A 19,630-nucleotide genomic window follows, 5' to 3' on the forward strand; every position below is an offset into this window, starting at 1 on the left:
TAATAAATGCGTGTGTTTACCTAAATATGACTTTCTGAATGTTACCTTCTCTGACACCCCTAAGTATGCCTCAGGCGTGCCTGAAAGGGACCAGCTCCCTGATTAAAACTCGTTCCATTCCCACTGTTTCTTAAGGACTGACCATGTGCCAGGCACGCTGAAGACATGAATTCCAAACCTCACAACTCTACGCGGTGGGCAGCGTCACCCTGTTCCCAGATGAAGAGACTGAAGTTCACAGTAATCAGCAAGCCGAAGAGCCTGCTGGGCCTGACTCTTCTGCCTTCCCAGTCCTAGCTGGGCTTAACTACCAGGCCTCACACTCCGGGGCCCCCCCCTCTTCCCTCAGCTGGGGGTCTATGGCTCGAATAGCACTAACAACCATCACTAGCCCCAGGGAGGTGCTGTCTCACCCTCATCCTCAGCTGTCCCTGAACTTGAATCCTTCCCTTGTCCTTCCCTCCTCCTTCACTGTGACAGAGCCAGGCAGGTATCGTCTCAGTGAAGGGAGCAAACCAGAAACAGCAGAAAGGTTTCCAGAGGAAACAGGCCTGGTGCCTGACCCCCGCCCAGGTCAGCACAACCTCGGGACACTCACCTCCCTGAAGCCTAGAGATCCCACAGTGACCACTTCAGCGGCCCCCACTCCACGTGGGCCAGGCCCTACCCTCCAGGGTGATGAGTCCTTCTCCTTTCTAATTTCTATTATATTTTAATCTTTTTTTTTCACTTTAAAAGATCAATAGACTGTTTTTCTACGGCGGTTTTAGGTTTGCGGAAGTCTGAGCAGAAAATATAGAGAATTTCCATGTACAATTGCTGTATTGTGCAGTAAGAGCATGATTTATAACAAATGGCCAAACTGTCTTCCTCAGTGTCTGAGCCACTCTGTATCCCCAACAGCAGTGCACAGAAGTCCCTGCAGTTCCACTAAGGAACTGTCCCTCCCAAGTCGCCCTCCCTGTGGGCTGGGCCCAGTCTCTGGGGAGATGAGCCCCACCCTCCTAAGCCCCTCCCTTCCTCTTCCACTGCTTGGGAGCGATCTGTGGGACTGGAGTTCCTGCTGGCCTGGGACAGACACCAACCACATCTGGGTCTCACAAAGCAAGGGTGTTGGGCGGGTTGAATTCATCTGTTTCTTAGGGATTTTCCTCTGAGGAAGTCAAAGCAGGTGACTCACTTAAAATAAACGCATATGCCTCAGAACAGGGCCTCGCCCCCAGGGGAGAGAACAGGGCAGCAGACCTGTCTGGCTCTGCCACCGGGAGGCTGGGGCAAGTCCCTCCAGCTCACTGGGCAGCCATGAGGGTCCGGTGAGGGAATCAAGGGCCTGGCCTGGAGCAGCACCTGCTGGGGTGCAGGGGGGGAGGGGCAGAGCAAGAGGTGAAGGGGGGTGCTCGCAGGAAGGAGGCCCCCAGGAGAGATGGGCAGGTGAGTGGCGGCACTGGGCCACTCTCGGGGAGATGAGGGGACAGAGGTGAGTGGCCCCCCTTGGTGATCCTCCCTGACAGCGTCCACAGTTGCTGACCTGGGCATCTGGGGCTCAACCAGCTTTTGTAGCAGCGACATCATACACGTGGTGCCTCCCTCGCTCTCAGGACCACCTGGTGGGGCTGTGAGTCCTTCACTGGCTCCTTTGTAGGCACTAGAGGCACCACCGTGTGAGCAAAACGCGGAGTGCCCAGTCGGGGCGGGAAGCAGACAGTCAAGGAGTAAGTGAGGAAGCACTGTTGCTCCAGTTGGATGACAGGGGCTAGACAGAGCAGTGCTGCAGGGCCCCGCTCTCAGGAGTGACAGGGCACAGAGGCCTAATGGAGGTGGGACAGTGAGATGTGGGAAGCCCTGGCGGAGAGTGTCCTGGGTCGAGGAACCAGCAGGACACAGCAGAGGAACAGGCCTGGCACAGGAGCAAAGGAAAGAAGGCTGGGGCAGCCTGAGGGCAGCCAGGACGGAGGAGAGAAGTCAGATCATACGAGGGTAAACAGGCCCATCACCAGGGTCCGGGGCCATGGGAAGGTGGGTGGATTTTTATCCTAAGCGAGATGGGAGCCACAGAAGGGCTGGGCCCTGAGTAGTGGCGGGGGGACCAAGGAGGAAGTATCTCCGCTGCTTGAGAGAGAGGAGCCGCCAGTGGAGGTGGTGGCCTGGGGACGGATTTGGGTATATTTTGGAGGCAGCACCACAGGCCAGCTGATGAATCACGTGGTCAAGAGGAGAGTAAAATAAGATGCAAGGCCAGCTCTCAAGCTCCTATTCTGGTCTGCTGGAGACACAGGTGTGCCGTTTACTAAGATGGGAAGGACGGGGAGGAGCAGGTCAGGGATGCGAGTGGGTGGATAAACAACTGAGTTCTGTTCTGGACAGGTGTTATGGGTTGAATTGTGTCCCCCGCCAAAAGATATGTTAAAGTCCTAATTCTCATTACCTATGAATGTGACCTTTTTTAAAAATAGGGTCTTTTAGATGTGATCAAGTTAGGACGAGGTCATCAGGGTGGGCCCTAATCTGATGTGACTGGTGTCCTTGTAGGAGAAGAGACATGGGGAAGAAGACCATGTAAAGATGGAGGCAGAGATGGAGTGATGCAGCTACAAGCCAACGAGTGCTGGCAACACCAGAACCTAGGAGGAAGGCATGGAACAGACTCTTCCCTTCATCTTTCAGAGACCGCATGGCCCTCCGACACCTGGGATTTCAGATTTCTAATCTCTAGAACTGTGAGAGAACACATGTCTGTTGTTTTGAGCCACCCGATTTGTGGTACTTGTTACGGCAGCCACAGGAAACTAATGCAGGTTACGCGGAGATGTTAACTAAGAGCCCGACATGTGAGACAGGAGATTCAACCCCGGGCAGTGTGATGCTCACATATGCTTGGACTGTCCTAAGTCACAGGCCTGGATGGTTCTATCAAGGGACAGACAAGCCGAGGCCAGAGTTCTGACCTGACACTGGGAACAGGATTAGCAGGGAGGTAGTAGGAATCAGGGGAGTGTGCGGAATCCTAGGAGCTGAGAGAAGAAAGTGCTTCTAGAAGGAGGCAGAGAGAGACTGACAGTGGCTGATTCCGCCGAGAGATGAAATAAGATGAGGACTGAAACTGATCATTGTACTTAGAACATGAAGGGCCCCAGTGGCCTGGGGAGCGGGTTCCCTGGAGTGAACGGTGATGGGGAGACTATGACCAATAGTTGGGCCTTTTAAGGGGTTTAGCTGAAAGGCGGACAGAGAAATAGGCAAATAGCTGGAGGAAGACATGCGGTCAGGGGGGAATTCTGTTTTTAAGGTGGAAGAAGCTGGAGCAAGTGAGTGAGAAGATGGGAGGGAAAACGGGCAGGGGAGGATGGAGGCTGTCCGCAGGGGGCGGTGGGAGAGGCAGGCCCTGGACAAGAGCCGGTGGTTAGAGCCCTGAAGTGGACAGAACCGGCTGGAGGGAGGACAGAGTGTGCAGGCGGGTTTTGTGGTGGACAATGGCTCTGTTCTTCCTGGGAAGCAAGAATGGTAATCAGCTAAAATGGGGGTTGGGAGGAATGTTGGTTAATTTTGGAGGGAAGAAGATATGAAAATTACAGAAGAGAAAACTGAGGGTCAGGGAGGCTAAGAGGCTAGTAAAGAGTGGTCCAGCCGACTCCCCCAAGTAGGTCTCTGGGTCTTCTCCCCAGCCTAGCACAGGGGGGAACTGGTCATTTGTCCTCCCAAGCACATGTATACATTAAAGAAAAGGCAGGAGGGCCAGAAAGAGGCTACTGAGCAAACTTAGGCCAGAATTCCCACAGTGAGACTGGGTAAAAGGGAGATACCTAAGCCTTCTTAGCTTGGGGTCAGTCTAGCTTCACAAGCCCTGTCCCCACCCCTCTAAGGAGACAGGAAATGGGAGAAGGACCCCATGCCCAGGGCCCCTGCCATCCAGCCAGAAGCCCTGTGACAGAGAGAGGAAGCCAGAGGCAGACCTAGTACCTCCTGGGCCCCCTGCCTCCCCTGGCTCTGCCCCCTCCCCTCCCCTCTATCAGCAGAGCCTGAAGATGGAGGCAAAGACTCCTACCTAGAGCAGTGCCTGCCTTGTGCCAGTATGAGTGCCCCCTGCCAGGCACATCCAGTTTCCACCCCCTGAGGGGGGAGCAGGTGCAAGGGGAGTTTTAGACAGGATCACACTAGAGTTCAAGCCCCTCCTCCCCCAACCTGAGGACCAATCAGGGCTGGTCAAAATCCCTAGAGCCTCCACTTCCCACCCCAAAGGAGTCGCTGACCACCCCGGGCACTCACATGACACTACCCAGGCCTTGCGCAGACAGAGCCCTTGGTAACTACGAAGCACTCCCACATCCACCAGCTTCTCAATGTTCCCAGCAAAAGCATCACACGGGGGCTACCAATGCCTGTTTTGTTGAATGGAAAGATGATGAATGACTAAATGAATGAATGGAGATGAGGCCCAGTGAAGGGACTCACTCAGCATCACAGAGCTGGGAAGTAGCAGAAAGGGCACAAATCTAGGCCTGATTTCCCTGTAGTGGCCACGGCCAGCAGGTGCCCTCAGATCCCAGGTATCCCCAAGGACAGCTCAGTGAGACTGTAAGTCAGCCTGCCTGAACACTTTGGGTTACAAGCTGATTAAATGTCTGAAACACACAACCCTGGGACAGGGGTCTTGAGTTCTCTGGTCCCCAGACTTTTCCAGTACAGGACTGGCACATTCACATAGGTGGGCTAGATCCATGGATATCAATCATAGCTAACATTTATGGGCACTTACTAAATATCAGTTACCATCTAAAGGCATGACATGTGTTCATGCATTTCAATCTACAAGGGAGGTACTATTAAAGCTCCTGTTTTATAGATGGGAAGACTGAGGCCCAGAAAGTTTGACACTTGTCCAGGATCACACAGCAACACTGTCCAGGGCCCGCTTCACCTGTCTCCCTGGCCACTCCTAGTTCTGCGGAGGAGTGGGTGCCTCAGGCTAAACCCCCGCTTAGCACCCCCAGGGTCCAGCTCAGCCACGTGGGGTGGAGTAAGGGGTGGGGGACTCACCAGCACCCGGTCTCCCAGGCGCAGGTCCTTGTCGCCTCGCTTCACAGAGCCGCTGTCTGAGAGGTTGGAGCCAGACTCGTTGCCGGTCTTGACGGAGCTGTTGAGGACGCTCTCCCGCAGCGGGATGACGCGGCTGGTCAGCGGCGGCGTGGCCGTGCCCGAATGCAGCGACAGGTTCTGGGCGGTCAGCGACTCGACCGAGTGGGCATCGCTGCCCGAGCCCTCGGCCGTGGGCTGCCGGGTCAGCTTGGAGGGCCGCGTGAAGATGCCCTGCAGGGCCGGGCACTCGAAGTAGCGCACGCCGCCCACGGCGCCGTCGTTCTTGCCCACCGGCTCGTCCAGCACCACGCCCGCCCACTGGCCCGGCGCGAACTGCGTCTCGCCCAGGTACTGCACCACGCCCGGCTTCACGCCGTTCACCCACACGCGCTCGCCCACCACGAAGTCCCCCAGGAACTCATCGCCCACCTCCGCCGCCTTCGCACCGGGCTTCTCGGGGGCGGCGGGGGCCGCGGAGGAGGGGCCCGAGGCCTGCTTGTGCAGCGGGGAGCCTGCGGAGCGAGGAGAGAGGCAGCGGTTAGGGCTCAGGTGGGGGCTGCTCCCTCGGCGGCCCCGGGAGCGCCGTCAGGCTGGAAGGGGCCAGTGCTGGCTGACTAAAGCGGAAACTGAGGCAGATAGGGCTGGGAGTGGGGCCTGGGGCAGGTCTCTCATTCCTCCCCATCCGTGGGCATCCCTAGAGCTCTCCCTACTCTGCCAACTCCTCTGGAGAAGTCTAGGGATTAAGAGCGCAGGCAGTGCCTCCTCAGACGCGGAAGCTTTCCGCGGCTCAGGGTGACTCAAAATCAAGGGCAGAAGGGACCCATGACTGAGGGTTACAAGCTGCTACTTCCCCACCCACGTGGGCTCAGGCCGTCAGCTGTTAATCTGAGACCACCCATAGTCCCATATGAAACTCAAGAGTTTTTGGGGGGGGTCTCTGTGCCCCCCATCCCCCTAGACAGCTCTGGGCCTGACAAAAGGCTCCTAACTATTCCTTGACAGCTGGCAACGGATGTCTTGGGGCAAGCAAGGCACTAGAAAACCCTCTTACTCTACTTTTGAGTCTCCATCTCCTCCCCACCCCCTAAGCTGCAGCCCAACCTCACTGTGCACAGACCAGGAACAGTGGTGGAGGGTGGGAGAGGCAGAAGCAAGCACTTAATCTCATTCCTGGACTGAACTCCAGGCTCTCAGGCTTGAACTGGGTTCCCTAATCCAGCCCCTCCTAGTAGAAAGAAGGCTCAGAGAGGTGAGGGCCTTACCCATAGCCACATAGCAGAAATGGCAACTCAAACCCTCGGAAGAGGCCTGCCTCCCAGGCCTGGGCTCTAATGTGCTCTAGACTCAGAAAAGGAAGGGAGGGGGGCAACCTGTTCACGGTCACTCACAAGAGGACAGAGCAGGGCTTGAACCCACCATGCTTTGTGTGTCTGGCTCCTGGGCCACATGCAGGGCCTCTGCTATGAGTGGGTGCTTGGAAAGCCTGCCCATTTGTACCTCAAGGCTGCCTCCCGCTTCCTGCCAGACCAAGTATCAGTCAGAGGACTCATCCTCTTCCTCCTCTACTCCAGAGGCCGACGTGATGGGGACAGGAGGCAAGCAGATACTGCCATGCCTCACCAGAGCTGCCTGTGTTTCTGGTCCCTTCCATGGGCAGCCAGTAAAGGGGCCAGAGGGCAGCGGCTCCCACCAGCATCATCCTTGCACCCAAGGCCAAGGAGCCCAGGGCTCCTGAATGGCTGTGGCCCAGGTGAGAACCTGTCCCTATCTGTCCTCTTTGCTTAGAGCAGAGAAGGGTCCCAGGTCAAGGGGGACCCCGCGCAGCTATTCTTGGCAAGGAGCTGCCTACTCAGCTGTCCTCCTCCCAGCTGTCCCAGCCCAGGCAGACCCTCAGGTAATCTTTCTTCCCCGCCCCTACCCCTTCCACGGGTCCCAGGCCCGGGGACCAGTTGTTTCAGCAGCTGCTAAAATCCAGGTCACGAGCCTAGAACCACACTTGGGTGTTCTGCTTCATTTGTCCTTTTTGATGCCCCAGACTCACAGGCTCAAATCTTCACCAGATCCTCCACTCACACTGGGAAGTTTTCTGCTGCCTGAACTTGTGAAGGCGTGGGAATTCCAACAGAGCCCCCTTCCCTCCAGGGAGCCTTGAGTAACATATTGCCTAGGCCTGGCCAAGCCCCTTCCCATATCTGGGCCTCACTTTCCCTGTGGGCAACAAAGGGCAAGGTCAGAGATTGCTAGAGTCCCGGCCGGCACTGACATCCTAAGAGCCTCGCCATAGCCAGCGTGTCGTCAGAGCTATGAGACCCGGCTGACGGGCCCCACCCCTGGGGCAAGCTCCGGAAGCTCCCTGAAAGCTGGGCCTAGGCCTCGCTGCCCTCATAGTTCCTGCCCGGACCAGCAGTGGCTCAGTAAAGCCCCAGAAAGCAAAGGACAGTGATAGACTTAAGCCTCACGCCAGCAGCTGGTCCTTCCCCAGACACTGGGCACAAGGGAATTGACTGTCGGTTTCAAGTTCAAAGTAGAACTTTGATGAAAAGAGCAAAAGGATGTGGTAGGGAGAGGCAGCAGCTGGTGGCCTGGTCCAGTGTGGTGGGGGCAGGGGAGTGGTTGGGGGGGCGCCCAGATGAGAATGCATCCTCCCCTCCTTCCGCAAGGACCTTGGTCCCGGCCTGCCTGGGAAAGCGGGGACAGACATTTATCATACCTGCTGAATCTCAGCCACCAGGGACCCCATTCGCTGAGCACCCAGTATCAAATTCAGGCCCAACAAAGGGATGGGGGCTGGGGAGCAACAGGCCGGCAGCTACAACTTGGCTGGCCTCCTGCCTGGCAGGAAGGGACCAAGGTCCATGGGGGCCTGCGGCTGGGGAGAGAAGGCTCACTGAGAATGGGGTGGGAGCACCTCCTAGAATCTCTGCCTTAATAGTCACACAGCTTGCTCCCCCACCTCCTCAGAGCAGCCCTCCCTGACTGCTTCATCTAAAAGCCCACCTACCCACAGCACTCTCTACCCACTTTATTCTTCTAGAAATTTATCCCCTGTCTTCACCCATGTATGTCTGCCTCCCAGACTTAAATGGAAGCTCATGAGGGCTGTTTCCTCGGTTACACCGCCTGCTCAGAACTGGGGCCCAGCCTGGCTCTGCACTGCATGCACGGAATCTTCACACCTGAGCTAAACGGAGTCACTCCCATTTCTTCAGTCCAGGAAACTGAGGCTCACTCAGGCAGCTTCTGTTTCACCTGGTGTCCCTTCCACCTCTGTACCTCTCTGAGCCCTTCCCGTTTTCCCTGGGTTTCTAGAGGAAAGCTAAGAACCCCCTTCTCCTTTTAGGAGCAAACCTCCACCCCAAGGGTCTCTCCTGGGACCCGCCGCCCCACCACCTCTCTTCTCCCCTCACTGGCCCTCCGACAGAGCCCACGTGTGGCACGAACACCCCTCTGGACCACAAACAGCTTCCCCACCTCATCCCCCTCCTGCTGTCGCTCATTCTCCTTCCCAGCAAATGAGCTTCTCACTCTCTATTTAAATGTTTATTACACAGATCGCTCATGTCCACTGCAGAAAAATATAACAAGATACTGATTTTTTACAAAAATAAAGCACCTATAACTCCATCATATAAACATAATCACAGTTAACACCTTGGCGTGTGTCTTTCCAGACTTTATCCAGTGCGTGTTCATGTGTATATGTGTGTGTGTGTGCGTGTGTCTATTTATCTATCTATATAGTACTTAACAGTCAAACACACGAGACAGGTTGCATTTAAATATTACTTGGTCCTCTGCTCTTGCCGTGGGTATTTTTCCATTCAGCAGCATCTAGAAAAAGTGATTCCATCCCTGACAAGACTGCTCCCCAGTCCCTCTCTGACCCTCAGCTCCCGACCCCTCCCCACTGTGGAAACTGCTCCTGTAAGGATGCTACGGCCTCCTCACTGCACCGCAGCGGGCCCCTCCTGGCCTCATGGTGCCTGCCCTGGTGTCCACCTCCTCTCAAGCCTCCCTGCTCCCATGACAGGACTGGCAGCCTCTCTGCCTCCTCCATCCCGGCCCACCCTGGTGGTCCCTCCAAAGGGGCAGTCTCCGTCTACTCCTCTCTCCACTTACGTTCCAGCCAGTGGTGTGCTGGGAAAGGCTTAACAACTAGCTCTGTAAGAGAAAAAAAAAAAAAACCCTGCTTGGTAGCATTTACCACTTTCCATAGCGTAAATTCCCCCATCATGGTCCATCTCAAGCTACCTGCGTATCACTCAACATGGAGTTGGGAAGTAGATGCACCACAGAGTAAATAACCTCAAAAACATAGACACTATAAAATCTTACTCGTAGTAAACAGCAGTATTTCACTAGTAGTAAAATAGTAGAAGCATTAGTGGTATAAACACTAGAGTAGGAGTACTACTAGAAGTCATGGGTTTTCATATTTATCACCCATGTTTTTAATAGAATGTACTTAACTGTAAGTTCATGCAATCTGATTGCTTAAATAATGGCTGTTTAATAGCTGGCTTGCAAAATTCCTGACAATTTCACAATTGGTTTTTATGAACCAAGGAGGGCCGGCACCAGCACACCATGGGCCCTATCCCAGCCCCGACCCTGGACAGTGGCCCATGTAAGACCCATCGAAATTCTGTAGACCCCATGAACGAGAGACAGGAAGTCCCTGACCTGTCTCCAATGCAGGGAGCAGACAAGGATGGGGCAAGAGGCAAGAAAAATACCCCTCTTCTCTAGTCAGTACCTGGGAACCCTGATCTACACTGTGCCCCCCATCATCTAACCTCTCCTGCACCTTTAGCTACTGCTTATATCCTGCCACATTTCTGCCTTTTTTTAAATTCTTTTTTTAAATTAATATATTCTCCTCATAAAAGAGCCAAATGACACAGGATGATGTAGAATGAAGCTGGGCCCCAATTGTTCTCCCCTGTCCCTTCCCTGCCCATCAGACCTGCCCTTCCAGCAGCTGCCTCCTCCTGGATGTCTCCCAGGACTTCACACTTGACATTCTGAACCAAAGTGACCCCACCCCTTAGATCCCCTTCTATTCCCATCTCAGGACTGCTCCCCACACACTGATTTACTCAGGCACAAACCCTCATTGCTCCTCCCCTTCCCTCCCCACGATCCAGTTATTCATCAAGACCTAGCAATTCTGCAGAAGAAAGAACTCCTAAATCCACAGCTCTCTCTAGAGGCTCAGAAGCCCTTCCTGAGATCAAGCCCTTGAAATTTCACACTTTGCCCAGCAAAGAAGCTACCAGAAGGGTTTTCCAGCCTCCAGCCTCCACCCCTCTGCTCCAGGCCCTCCTCCAGAGCTGTCAGAGTGAGCCCTCTGAAGGTAAACCCAACCACACTATCACTCCCCTGATTCATTTAAACTCTGATAGGGATCACTATTTACGTTAATCTTTGGCTTTTATGATAAGCCCATGTTACTTGCGTAATAAAATAAATAGCATATAATAAAAATGAAATACAGTATTTTAAAAAGACAATAATAAAACAGGGAATGTTATCTTTGGCCCATTTCCCAAGGTAATACTTTAGAAAGTTTTTTAACTAACTTGCTGTCATTCACAAAACAGACAAAAACTTGGATCTAAGTGTCCCCAAAATAGGGAGCAGTTATATAAAATATGGTCAAGTCTTTTGGATAATTAAGTAATCTTTAAAAGTAATTCTTCCAGTTTACATGGGAAAGTGTTTATGATGTGATGCTTGGTAAGAAAGGGTTCAAGAGTGTCCCAACACAAAGCACATGGGCACGAATGCCTGGGGATGAGGAATTAATTAAAAAACAAAAGCCTTGCAGGGACCCACAGTGACAGTATGACATGAACAAAGGAGCACGATGAAGTCAGCCCTCTGTCCCTGAAGGCCAGAGGGAAAAAAGCGGACCTATGCTAGGACCCAGGTGCGGGTCCCTCAAGGCGGTAGTCAGTTCTCTAAATGTTCCAGGGAACATAGTTCCACAGGGTGTTAGCGTCATGAAACAAAACCTTCATCTCCAAATGCAAACAAAATTGAGAAACGCGCGTAACCAAAGTTAAGGTTATTTTGCTCTAGGACTTGTCAGAGCCTTTAATGTGCTAATGAGCAGTGTGACGACTTAGGAGGGGATATAAATAAGGTGACTACATGATTCATCATCAAAAACCAGACACTGCAGACAGAAAGGAGGTGCTATTAATACAGCACCAGGCCCAGACTACAGGCATAAACCAGGGCTGTCCCAGGCAGTACGTGGTCACCCTGACCTGAAAGTACAGCATTTTCCTTTCTGTGTCATTTGAGGAAAGCTCGCCTGCCCATGGGACCAGCTCCAACACCCCTCATCGGCACCGCCACCCCTCAGAGCTCCGTTCTTCCCTGGTTTGCACAATCTGCCTCCCGAGCTGGCAGGGAATGCGTCTGTGCCCCACCCAGAACATAAGCCCTGGGAAGTGGAGTCCACACCAACCCCCTCTCCATGCCGGGAGCCCGGGACTCAGCTGAAATGCAGCCTGGCCACGACTGTGACCTCCCCTCCCTGGTGGTCCCAAAGCAACATACATAAATGCCCCACAAACCCCAAAGCAGCTTTCTGCTCTAAGACCTCTGCTGTACCATCAGGTACTGTATACAGAGGTCTAAGGGAAGGGAAGGGGACTCTATAGCATTCCTTAAGGGAGCCAGCTTTCCCACTGTGAGCCCTCCAGCCCAGTCCACCCTCCCATCAGTCCCTTGACCTCAGTCCCTTGACAGCACCCCACCAATATGGTCTCTGCGGAGACCCCTCCCAACCCATCCTTACTAAGGCAGGGCCCACCCCCTATGGCCACCAAAGGCACAGCACCTCCCCTGCTATGCTGTCTCCAGCTATCCATCCCTGAAGAAGGGACCCCCTACCAGCCCCCAGTCCCAAGGATTGCTCAGCGTCCTTCCTGAGCCAAAAGGAATGCAGGAGCCCCCTTCTGTTCCCTCTACCCCCAAACCAGGGGGACAGAGTCCCACCCAGCAGCTTCAGCTGCGGACCCAGGGAGAAAGACATGGGAGGCTTACCCTGGAAAGAGCAGAGCCAGCTCCCCATGGAGAAGCCCTACTATGGCCATGCCAGCCGCGGCAGGCAGGCACAGGCAGCTGGGCCCCTGATCCCCAACCCTGGCCCCTCCATCTCTGATCAATTCTGGGCGACGTCAGGAGCATTAGGAGGCTGCCCTGCCCCCAGCCCCTCTGCAGCCCAGCCACAGAAAAGCTCAGCTTGGCTTTCCCCATCCTGATGCCATTAAATAGTTTAGGATGTGGTTAGAGGAGAGCAGGGAGAGTTGACCTTGAAGGGAGTGAGTGCTGCCCGGGGCTGGTGCTGGCTCTGCAGGAGCAGGGGCTGGAAGTTGGTCCTGGTTCTAACAGGTTTGCACAGCATCTGGGACAAGTCAGTTAAAATGGGGATGATGTCCCCCCAGGGAGCATGGGGACCAAGGGGAAAGACACAAACCTCCGAGGGTAGAGTGAGGTGGGATCACTGTCTAGGACTAGAGGCCAGCTGTGAAGCTCTGTGGGTCCTACCCCGGGCACATCAGGCTGGCTCCCACATCTGGAGTACCCACAGGGTGTCGGGGCATCTGGGCCCCAGCTCAATAAGCCAGAACTGGAAAGCTCTGGGACCAGCCTTGTGTGGGCCCCTTGAGGGGATCAAGATACAGGAAGTGGATCCTGCCCCAAGTGGTCCACTCCTTGCCCGAGGGGGAACTCCCTTGCACACTCATCCTTGACTTCCTGTGTCCTGGGTTCCTGCAGATGGAAAGGCCACAGGCACATTGAGGGATAGCTGTGACCATCCTAACGAGAACAGATTGCTCCTCCTAGCCTGCCCACATGTCCAGGGTCTGAGTAGAATGTGAGCCTGGACTCAGGACCCCAGCCACTCCAGCAACGCATCCCTGGTGGGTGGGCAGCAGGTGCTAGCAGCCTGAGCCAGCTCGAGATAGACCCAGCCTAGCATGGGTCTCAACTCCAGCCCTGCCGCTGTCTGGCCCTGTAACTCTGGGCAACTCGGCTGAGAACTCCAAGTCTTAGTTTTGTCATCTTTAAAATGGACAGAAGAGCAGTTCTCTCACTGGTTTCTTAATGAGGAAGAAATGTGATTAGACACCTGCTGCAGGGCCAGCTTATGACAGCAGGTGTCAGACATCATCCTTTCTAGGCAGGACATCTCTGGGGCAGACCACAGTGTCAGGGATGGGAGAGGTTCTCCAGTGACACACTTGCCGCAGTGGGGAGAAGGGCAGAGGGACCTGGACAGTGGCCTGTGTGCTATTCCTTCGCTCAGCAGTCCTGAGTCCTCCCCAGGTCATTGCGACCAGCTCTTCTTGTCCCAAAAGGGACACCCACAGCCTGGCCTGCCCCAACCTGAGGCTCAGAAGCAGCCCCAGGGAAGGGCTAAGGGCTCCCGTGCACAGCCTGCTGAGGTCCCATCCTTCTCGCAACTGCCCAGCAGTGTTGGACCTACCCGACCACCGTGAGCTGCCCCTGACCCAAAAAGAGGGCTGCGCCCCAGCAGCAGCCTTGGGCCACAAGCCTCAGAGGCCTGATCCCTCGCCTCCTCCCCTAGGCCCAGGATAGACTGCCAACCCACAGGGGCCCCAGTCACAGCTCCCCGACTTCCTTCCGGCCAGTTCCTGCCCTGACCTGCGCACAACACTCCCCCTGCCACTCAAAATGCTCTCTGTCCTTGGACATCTCAGGACTCGGGGCCTTTGCAGCCACTACTGCCTCTGCCGAGACACCCTTCTAACCTCAGCTGGGTGGCGTCCTGCTTGTCACTCAGATCTTTGCACCAGTGTCACCTCCTAAGCAAGAACCCCCCCGCCACCGACCTGAAGCAGCCTCCAGGGGGACTCAATCCTATCTGGCTGAGCTGCCCTTGATGTCACGGCCCCCCCAGGCCTTTGCCCACTGCTGGGTCCCAGACCACCTTCCTGTGCACCTGCTCTAGCCACCTCTCGGTCACCTCCTGGTGGGAGAGACCCCCTTCCACGGCCCACCCCTAGCCATGCTGTTCCCTGTATGTCACAGCTCTGGGAACCAACACAAGCCAGGGGGTGGGGGCATCAGTCCAGGCCCGGCCCTTGGCAGACCCTCTGCTCGGAGGCTGAGCTCATGCTTTGGAAGGCAGCCACTGCCCCGATTCCCAGAGCAGACTCCCACTTATTACTGCCCCCACCAACCACCACCAGGCTCCAGCCTCCGCCAGACCCTCTCTCGGTGCCCCCCACAAGGTTCCAGCCTCCCATAGGGGTGGGCACCTCCAGCACCTCGGACAGCAGATGGCCAGTTCCACAGTGTGGGTGAGGGAGCCTAAAGGCCAACAGGGGTGGGGGAACAACATCCTCCCCTGGTGCTTCCACATGCCTCCCCGCCCTCCAGAGACTCCTGTTATGAGACCTGGAGCAGGGACAAAAGCAGCCCTGGGCAGAAACCTCCCTTCCCCTCTCACAGGGATCCACTGCCCCGAGCAACTGCTCCCAGCTCTCTGCTCCCTCCCCCAGGCTGGGGGTCTGTCTCTCTCTGACCTGCAAAGACAGCAGGTGCCAGAGTAGGGAGGAAGGCACACAGAGCTAGCTAGCGCAGCTGCAGCCTTTTGCCGCCACCAAGCCGGTTGGCGGGGGCGTGGCTCTGTGACCAATCAGGCATTCAGAGTGGCACCTCCTCTCTCCAGAACAGCCCTGCAGGGCTGGGGGCTCAGGCCGAGTCAGACCACCCAGCCCCCGTCCTCAGCAGCTCCCAGACCACTGTGCAGTGTGACCAGGAGGCAACCAGCAAATCCCACAGTGTGGTCCCTTCTCCCTCCCTTGAGGGACCACCATGTAACCGTTCAAAAGGATGGCAAAGATGACACTGTCCTAGCATGGGGGGCACTTCCCATAGGATGCAATAAAATGTGAAGTGGTAAGATGCAAGTTTGGACACAACCCATGACTTAACTGCTTGAAACAACAACACATGCAATAGGAAAAATAAAAACAACGGAAGGAAATGCATCACAGGGCTGGTGTGATTAGGTTACAAGAGGGGTGATGGGAGTTTCTTTTACCACTCAAATTTTTCTGTAATGAGATTATGGATGGGTGAAAGGAAGTGAAATTACTCTTTAATGAGGCTTGTACCTGCAGGTACTTGACATCTATTAACTCACTTGATTCCATCAGAGAAATGTTATGATCCCATTTGTGACTCAGAGAGGTTAAGTAACTCTTCCAGGGTCACACAGCAGGGGCTGAGCAAGGAGGGGCACTGGAGCTGGATCAGAGCCAGAACTCAGGCCCCTCTTGATCAGAGAGGGGACAATGAGGAAAGAATCTAGAAGGTGCTACAGGGCCCTCTCCAGTAGAAAGGAGTGTCAGGGTCGGGCCTGGCTGGTGCCCAGTGGGATACACAGCTCCCACCCACAGCGGACCAAGCTCAGTCCACTCCATGCCTTTGCCCATACTCTTCCTCCAGGTCCCATGTCACCATCCTCTCCATTTGCATACCCGCCATCCTCAAGGCTGGAACTCACACTTCCTCCAGGAAATCTTCCCTGCAGCCCACTCCCAGTGGTCAGCCCCTTGACCTCCCACAGCCCTGGCAGTAAATGCAAACATCCTCGCCTGGGTGACCACATGCATCCTTATCGGTCTCCCCGCCCCTGCTCTTAACCCACACAACCGGCTCTCTACCTGGTGGCTTCAGGGATGCAAACAACACGGAGAGTTCCCCTGCTCACATCCCCCAACAGCTCCCGTCACACTTAAACAAACCCAATCCCCCTGCCCATCATCACCTGCCTCTGCCGCCTTCCCCAACCTCATTTCACACTCCTCTCTACTAGTCTTCTTTCTCTTTCTTAACAAACTAAACTCATCCTTGCCTCAGGACCTTTGCATCACTTGTTCCCTCACCTGGAACAGCCTTTCCCCTTTTGTTTCCTCTCACCTGGGTTCTTCTCATGCTCAGAAATGCCTCCCATGAGGAAAGGAGGATTTGCCACCTTGGAAGGGGAGTCTGGGCCTCGACATGAGCCTGTACTGGGCAGTACTGTCCACGGGCCACGTGACACAACTCCCTCACCTTTACATGCTAGTTGTCTGGCTTTGCAAGGGACCTGGTTCTGTTAACTACCCACGCCTTTGGCTGAACATTTCCTTGACCCCACCCAGGGCCCCGATTGCTCAGTATGGCCTCTGGCTATTTTTGTCTCTCCGAACTTCCATGCCAATCAGATGAGATGGACCATGTCTTACCCTGCTGACCAGAGTGTCATCAAAGCAGGGATTTGTGCCAAAGATGTTTATCACAGAATTATTTACCAAAGTGAAAAATAAGAAACAATCACAATTTTCAACTGCAGAGAGTGGAGTAAGAAAAATTTTCCTTTTGATTGAAAACTTTCCAGCCGCTTCCCACTGTTGTTAGGATGGAAGTGAAACTCCCCGTACAACCCCAAGCTGTCCACAATCTATCCCCACCCCACGCCACCCCCATCTCACCAGCACACTTCTCACTGGTCATGTACCAACCTGCACTCACTTTTTTTCCCTCCCTTATACTCAACATGCTCACTTCTGCCACTGAGCCTTTGCACGTGCTGTTCCCTCTGCCTGGAATACTTCCCTTTCCTCATCTAGTAAACGATCACCCTTGGACCTCGGCTCCCACATCCCCTCCTCAGGGAAGGTTTTACTGAACTCCTGGACTGGGTCAGGCCCCAGTTATAGGATCTTACGACACTCGTGCCCCCCACCAGACTGGCAGTTCCCTGAAGGTCAGGACCACATCCGGTTTTGCTCAGAATGAGAGCTCCAGTGATTAGATGTGTGTCAACAGAGCCCTTGATTTATATTTGTTGAATGAACAGAATATTTTACAGCCATTAAAAATAACGGACGTGTGAGGTTTTTAATGACATGATCATATTAAAAGGAAAAAAGCAAATTTTCAAGTTGTACATGCAGCATGATTGCAAACAGACAAGAAAAAGAGTAAAAGGATATAAACCAAAAATAGTAATAGTTACCCCTAGGGAGGATTATATGCAATCTTACCCCTGAATCAAACTTTCCAAATACTGCACAGTGGACCATCTTACTTTTATCACCAGAAAAATCCAATAGCTAATAGCTGTTCTCAACCCATTTGCCTTCAGAGCCGGTGTCTCCAGCCATAGCACCTGGCCTTACCCCTGCCCTGTGGGCACCCTCTGCCCACCAGCAGGAGGACTAGAGGTTACACAAGGAAAGCTCAAAGGGCATGGGTCTGGGTGGCAGATAAGGAGGCTGGTGGGAAGACAGGGCTTTTCTGCTGGGACAATCTCAGAGCCCAGAAGAAGAATGAGTAGGGGGAGGGGGGCTGGAGTTTGAATCAGGCTGTGTTTTCTGACTTGGGCAAGATGCCATGCCTCCCTGGGCCTCCATTTCCTCATCCCTAAGCAGAGCCAACAGTGGTACCCACCTCCCGGAGTTGGAGGAGCACGAAAAGGAATAATGCACAGAAAGCTTGTGTCAGTGCCCATTGCTAGTTAATTTTCCAAGGGATGTGGTTAGACATTAAGAAGACCTTCCGAGAACCACTGGTCACAGAGTGGCCCAAATTGCCGCAGCTCTTCCAGAAGAACCACTACCCACTGCCCCCTCACCCCACCAGCCTTGGTCCTGCGCACCTTCCTTAGAGCCAGTGGCCGCCGCCGTGGCAGAGGCTGAGGCTGATCCAGTGGACGTCCGGCCCATGGGGCTTGAGTGCTTCCCCCCACGGCCGGGGGGCTTCAGGCCACTGGGCTTCTGCATGGTGGTGCCACTCGGTGGGCAGAGAAGGGTCCGTGCAGGTCACGTGCTCTCCACCATCGTCACTCACCTGCAGGCAGAGAACAGGAGTGTCACATCACAGCGTCACCAGATGGCAGAGCACCCCCGACCTTGTGAGGTAGGGACCATGTTATCTCCGTTTTCTAGATTGGGAATTTGAGGTACTGAGCAGCGGCTACAGGTGTGAGCCCAGCATGGTGGTGGCGTTGCCAGGACATGTGTCCCAGTCTGCCAGACCCTGAGGTCAGGAACACTCTCTCTTTCCATGTCCTGGGCCCAGGAGGTAAGACTCAGGAGCAAACGGGCTCGGGGTTCTGCGGCGCTGACTGCGTTAACCCCAGCAACCCCACAGCAGGACCACACAGGTCAGCAGAGCCACCACCCGCTGAATGCGGGTCTCACCACAGAGCACAGGGCCGGCACAGGCAACCCGGTGGTCACTCTCCAACGGCCCCCAACCATCTGGGACCTGCCAACAACTCACATCCCTCTTGATGTAGTGGGACAAAGCAGTATCTAATTTAATCAACCGGCCCATTGTTCAGCCTCAATTCACAGCCACACTCCAGGTCTTGGACTCACCATCCAGCACCCACCCACCCCACCCCCGGTGTGGGGACATACACACAGAGGAGCTTATGCCTGGCTCAATCCCCCGCCACGGTGGACTGGCCATGCCCTCTGCCTGTCCTTCTGCCGTTACAGCTCCCTGTTTATATGACTAAGCAGAGAAGGGGGCGATGCATATGGCATTCTGGGCACTTGCATTTGACAAAGGGGACTCCTGAGAGGGGAAGCCCTCAGTCTCCATGGTGATCAGTTCAGGGCACCAGGTGACAGCAAGTGGCACTGGAGGCAGGGAGGCTGGAGGAGTGGCAGAAAGGACAGGTCCACCATCCCCTGCTCCTCCTGCATGGTTCTGTGTGCACACCCTCTCTTGCATAGATGTTCAGGGAAGGGTCACCACAGGCCAGGCCCTGTCCTGCCCCAGAGCCTCAGGCAGGATGCATCCTCTGTGTTGGGGAGCACCCTCTCCAGTGGGGAGAGGCGATGCAGAGCACCACAGACAGACAGAGGATTCTGGAGAAAGCATCACCCCCTAAGGACCTTGGGAAAAGGGAAATCAATGTCTTCTAGGCATTCAACTCTGATGCAGAGGGGATGCCACGCTCTTTGCCTGTCCAGCCATATCCTTATCCCAACCTTGGTCACCGAATGTTATTCCTTTTTACAGAAACTTTTCTCCACTCTTGATCCATATGACTTATGTGAGCTGATGCCCAACCCCCACACCTGGAGTAGACAAGTGACCCAGGCGTGGTCAGAGCCCCATGGTTAATTGAAGGAAGATCATATGACTCAAGGAGCATCAGGGCCTGGACTCTGGCAGGAACCTTTAGGAAGAGGTGCTTTTCTTGCTCTGGGGCTGCCTGGGTGTGGGATGGAAGCCAGCAGCTACAAGGCCATCCCAGTTACCACACAGGAGAGCCTGCCAGGGAATGAAGCCAACACAGAGAAAACAGAGCTGAGTCCCAGGATTTGGAGGGCCTGGATCCAGATGAACCTGAAGCTGGTCACATGAGCCCTACACCCACATCAGCCAACAAATCCTCACACACACGGGCACTGTTTTCTCTTTTTGCCTAAATCTCTTTGAGAGACACTGTCACTTGCAACCAAAAAAGTTCTGACTAATACAGAAGCCAACCCACAATGCTCAC

General features: G+C 54.6%; 1 protein-coding gene across 2 annotated transcripts in view; it reads right to left on the minus strand.

Annotated features, from left to right (window-relative positions):
• CLIP2 (CAP-Gly domain containing linker protein 2) overlaps positions 1-19,630 on the minus strand; it is a 65,438-nt gene that overhangs the window by 30,674 nt on the left and 15,134 nt on the right. For both annotated transcript variants that reach the window (XM_031432751.2, XM_010980775.3), the window contains exons 2-3: positions 17,768-17,958; positions 5,035-5,585 (exon numbers count right to left, since the gene is read on the minus strand). In XM_031432751.2, the coding sequence (XP_031288611.1) occupies positions 5,035-5,585; positions 17,768-17,891 (675 nt within the window). In that variant the 5' untranslated portion in view covers positions 17,892-17,958. The remainder of the gene's footprint in view (positions 1-5,034; positions 5,586-17,767; positions 17,959-19,630) is intronic.

The sequence above is a fragment of the Camelus dromedarius genome, chromosome 24, assembly GCF_036321535.1.
Source record: "Camelus dromedarius isolate mCamDro1 chromosome 24, mCamDro1.pat, whole genome shotgun sequence".
Taxonomy (NCBI): Eukaryota; Metazoa; Chordata; class Mammalia; order Artiodactyla; family Camelidae; genus Camelus; species Camelus dromedarius.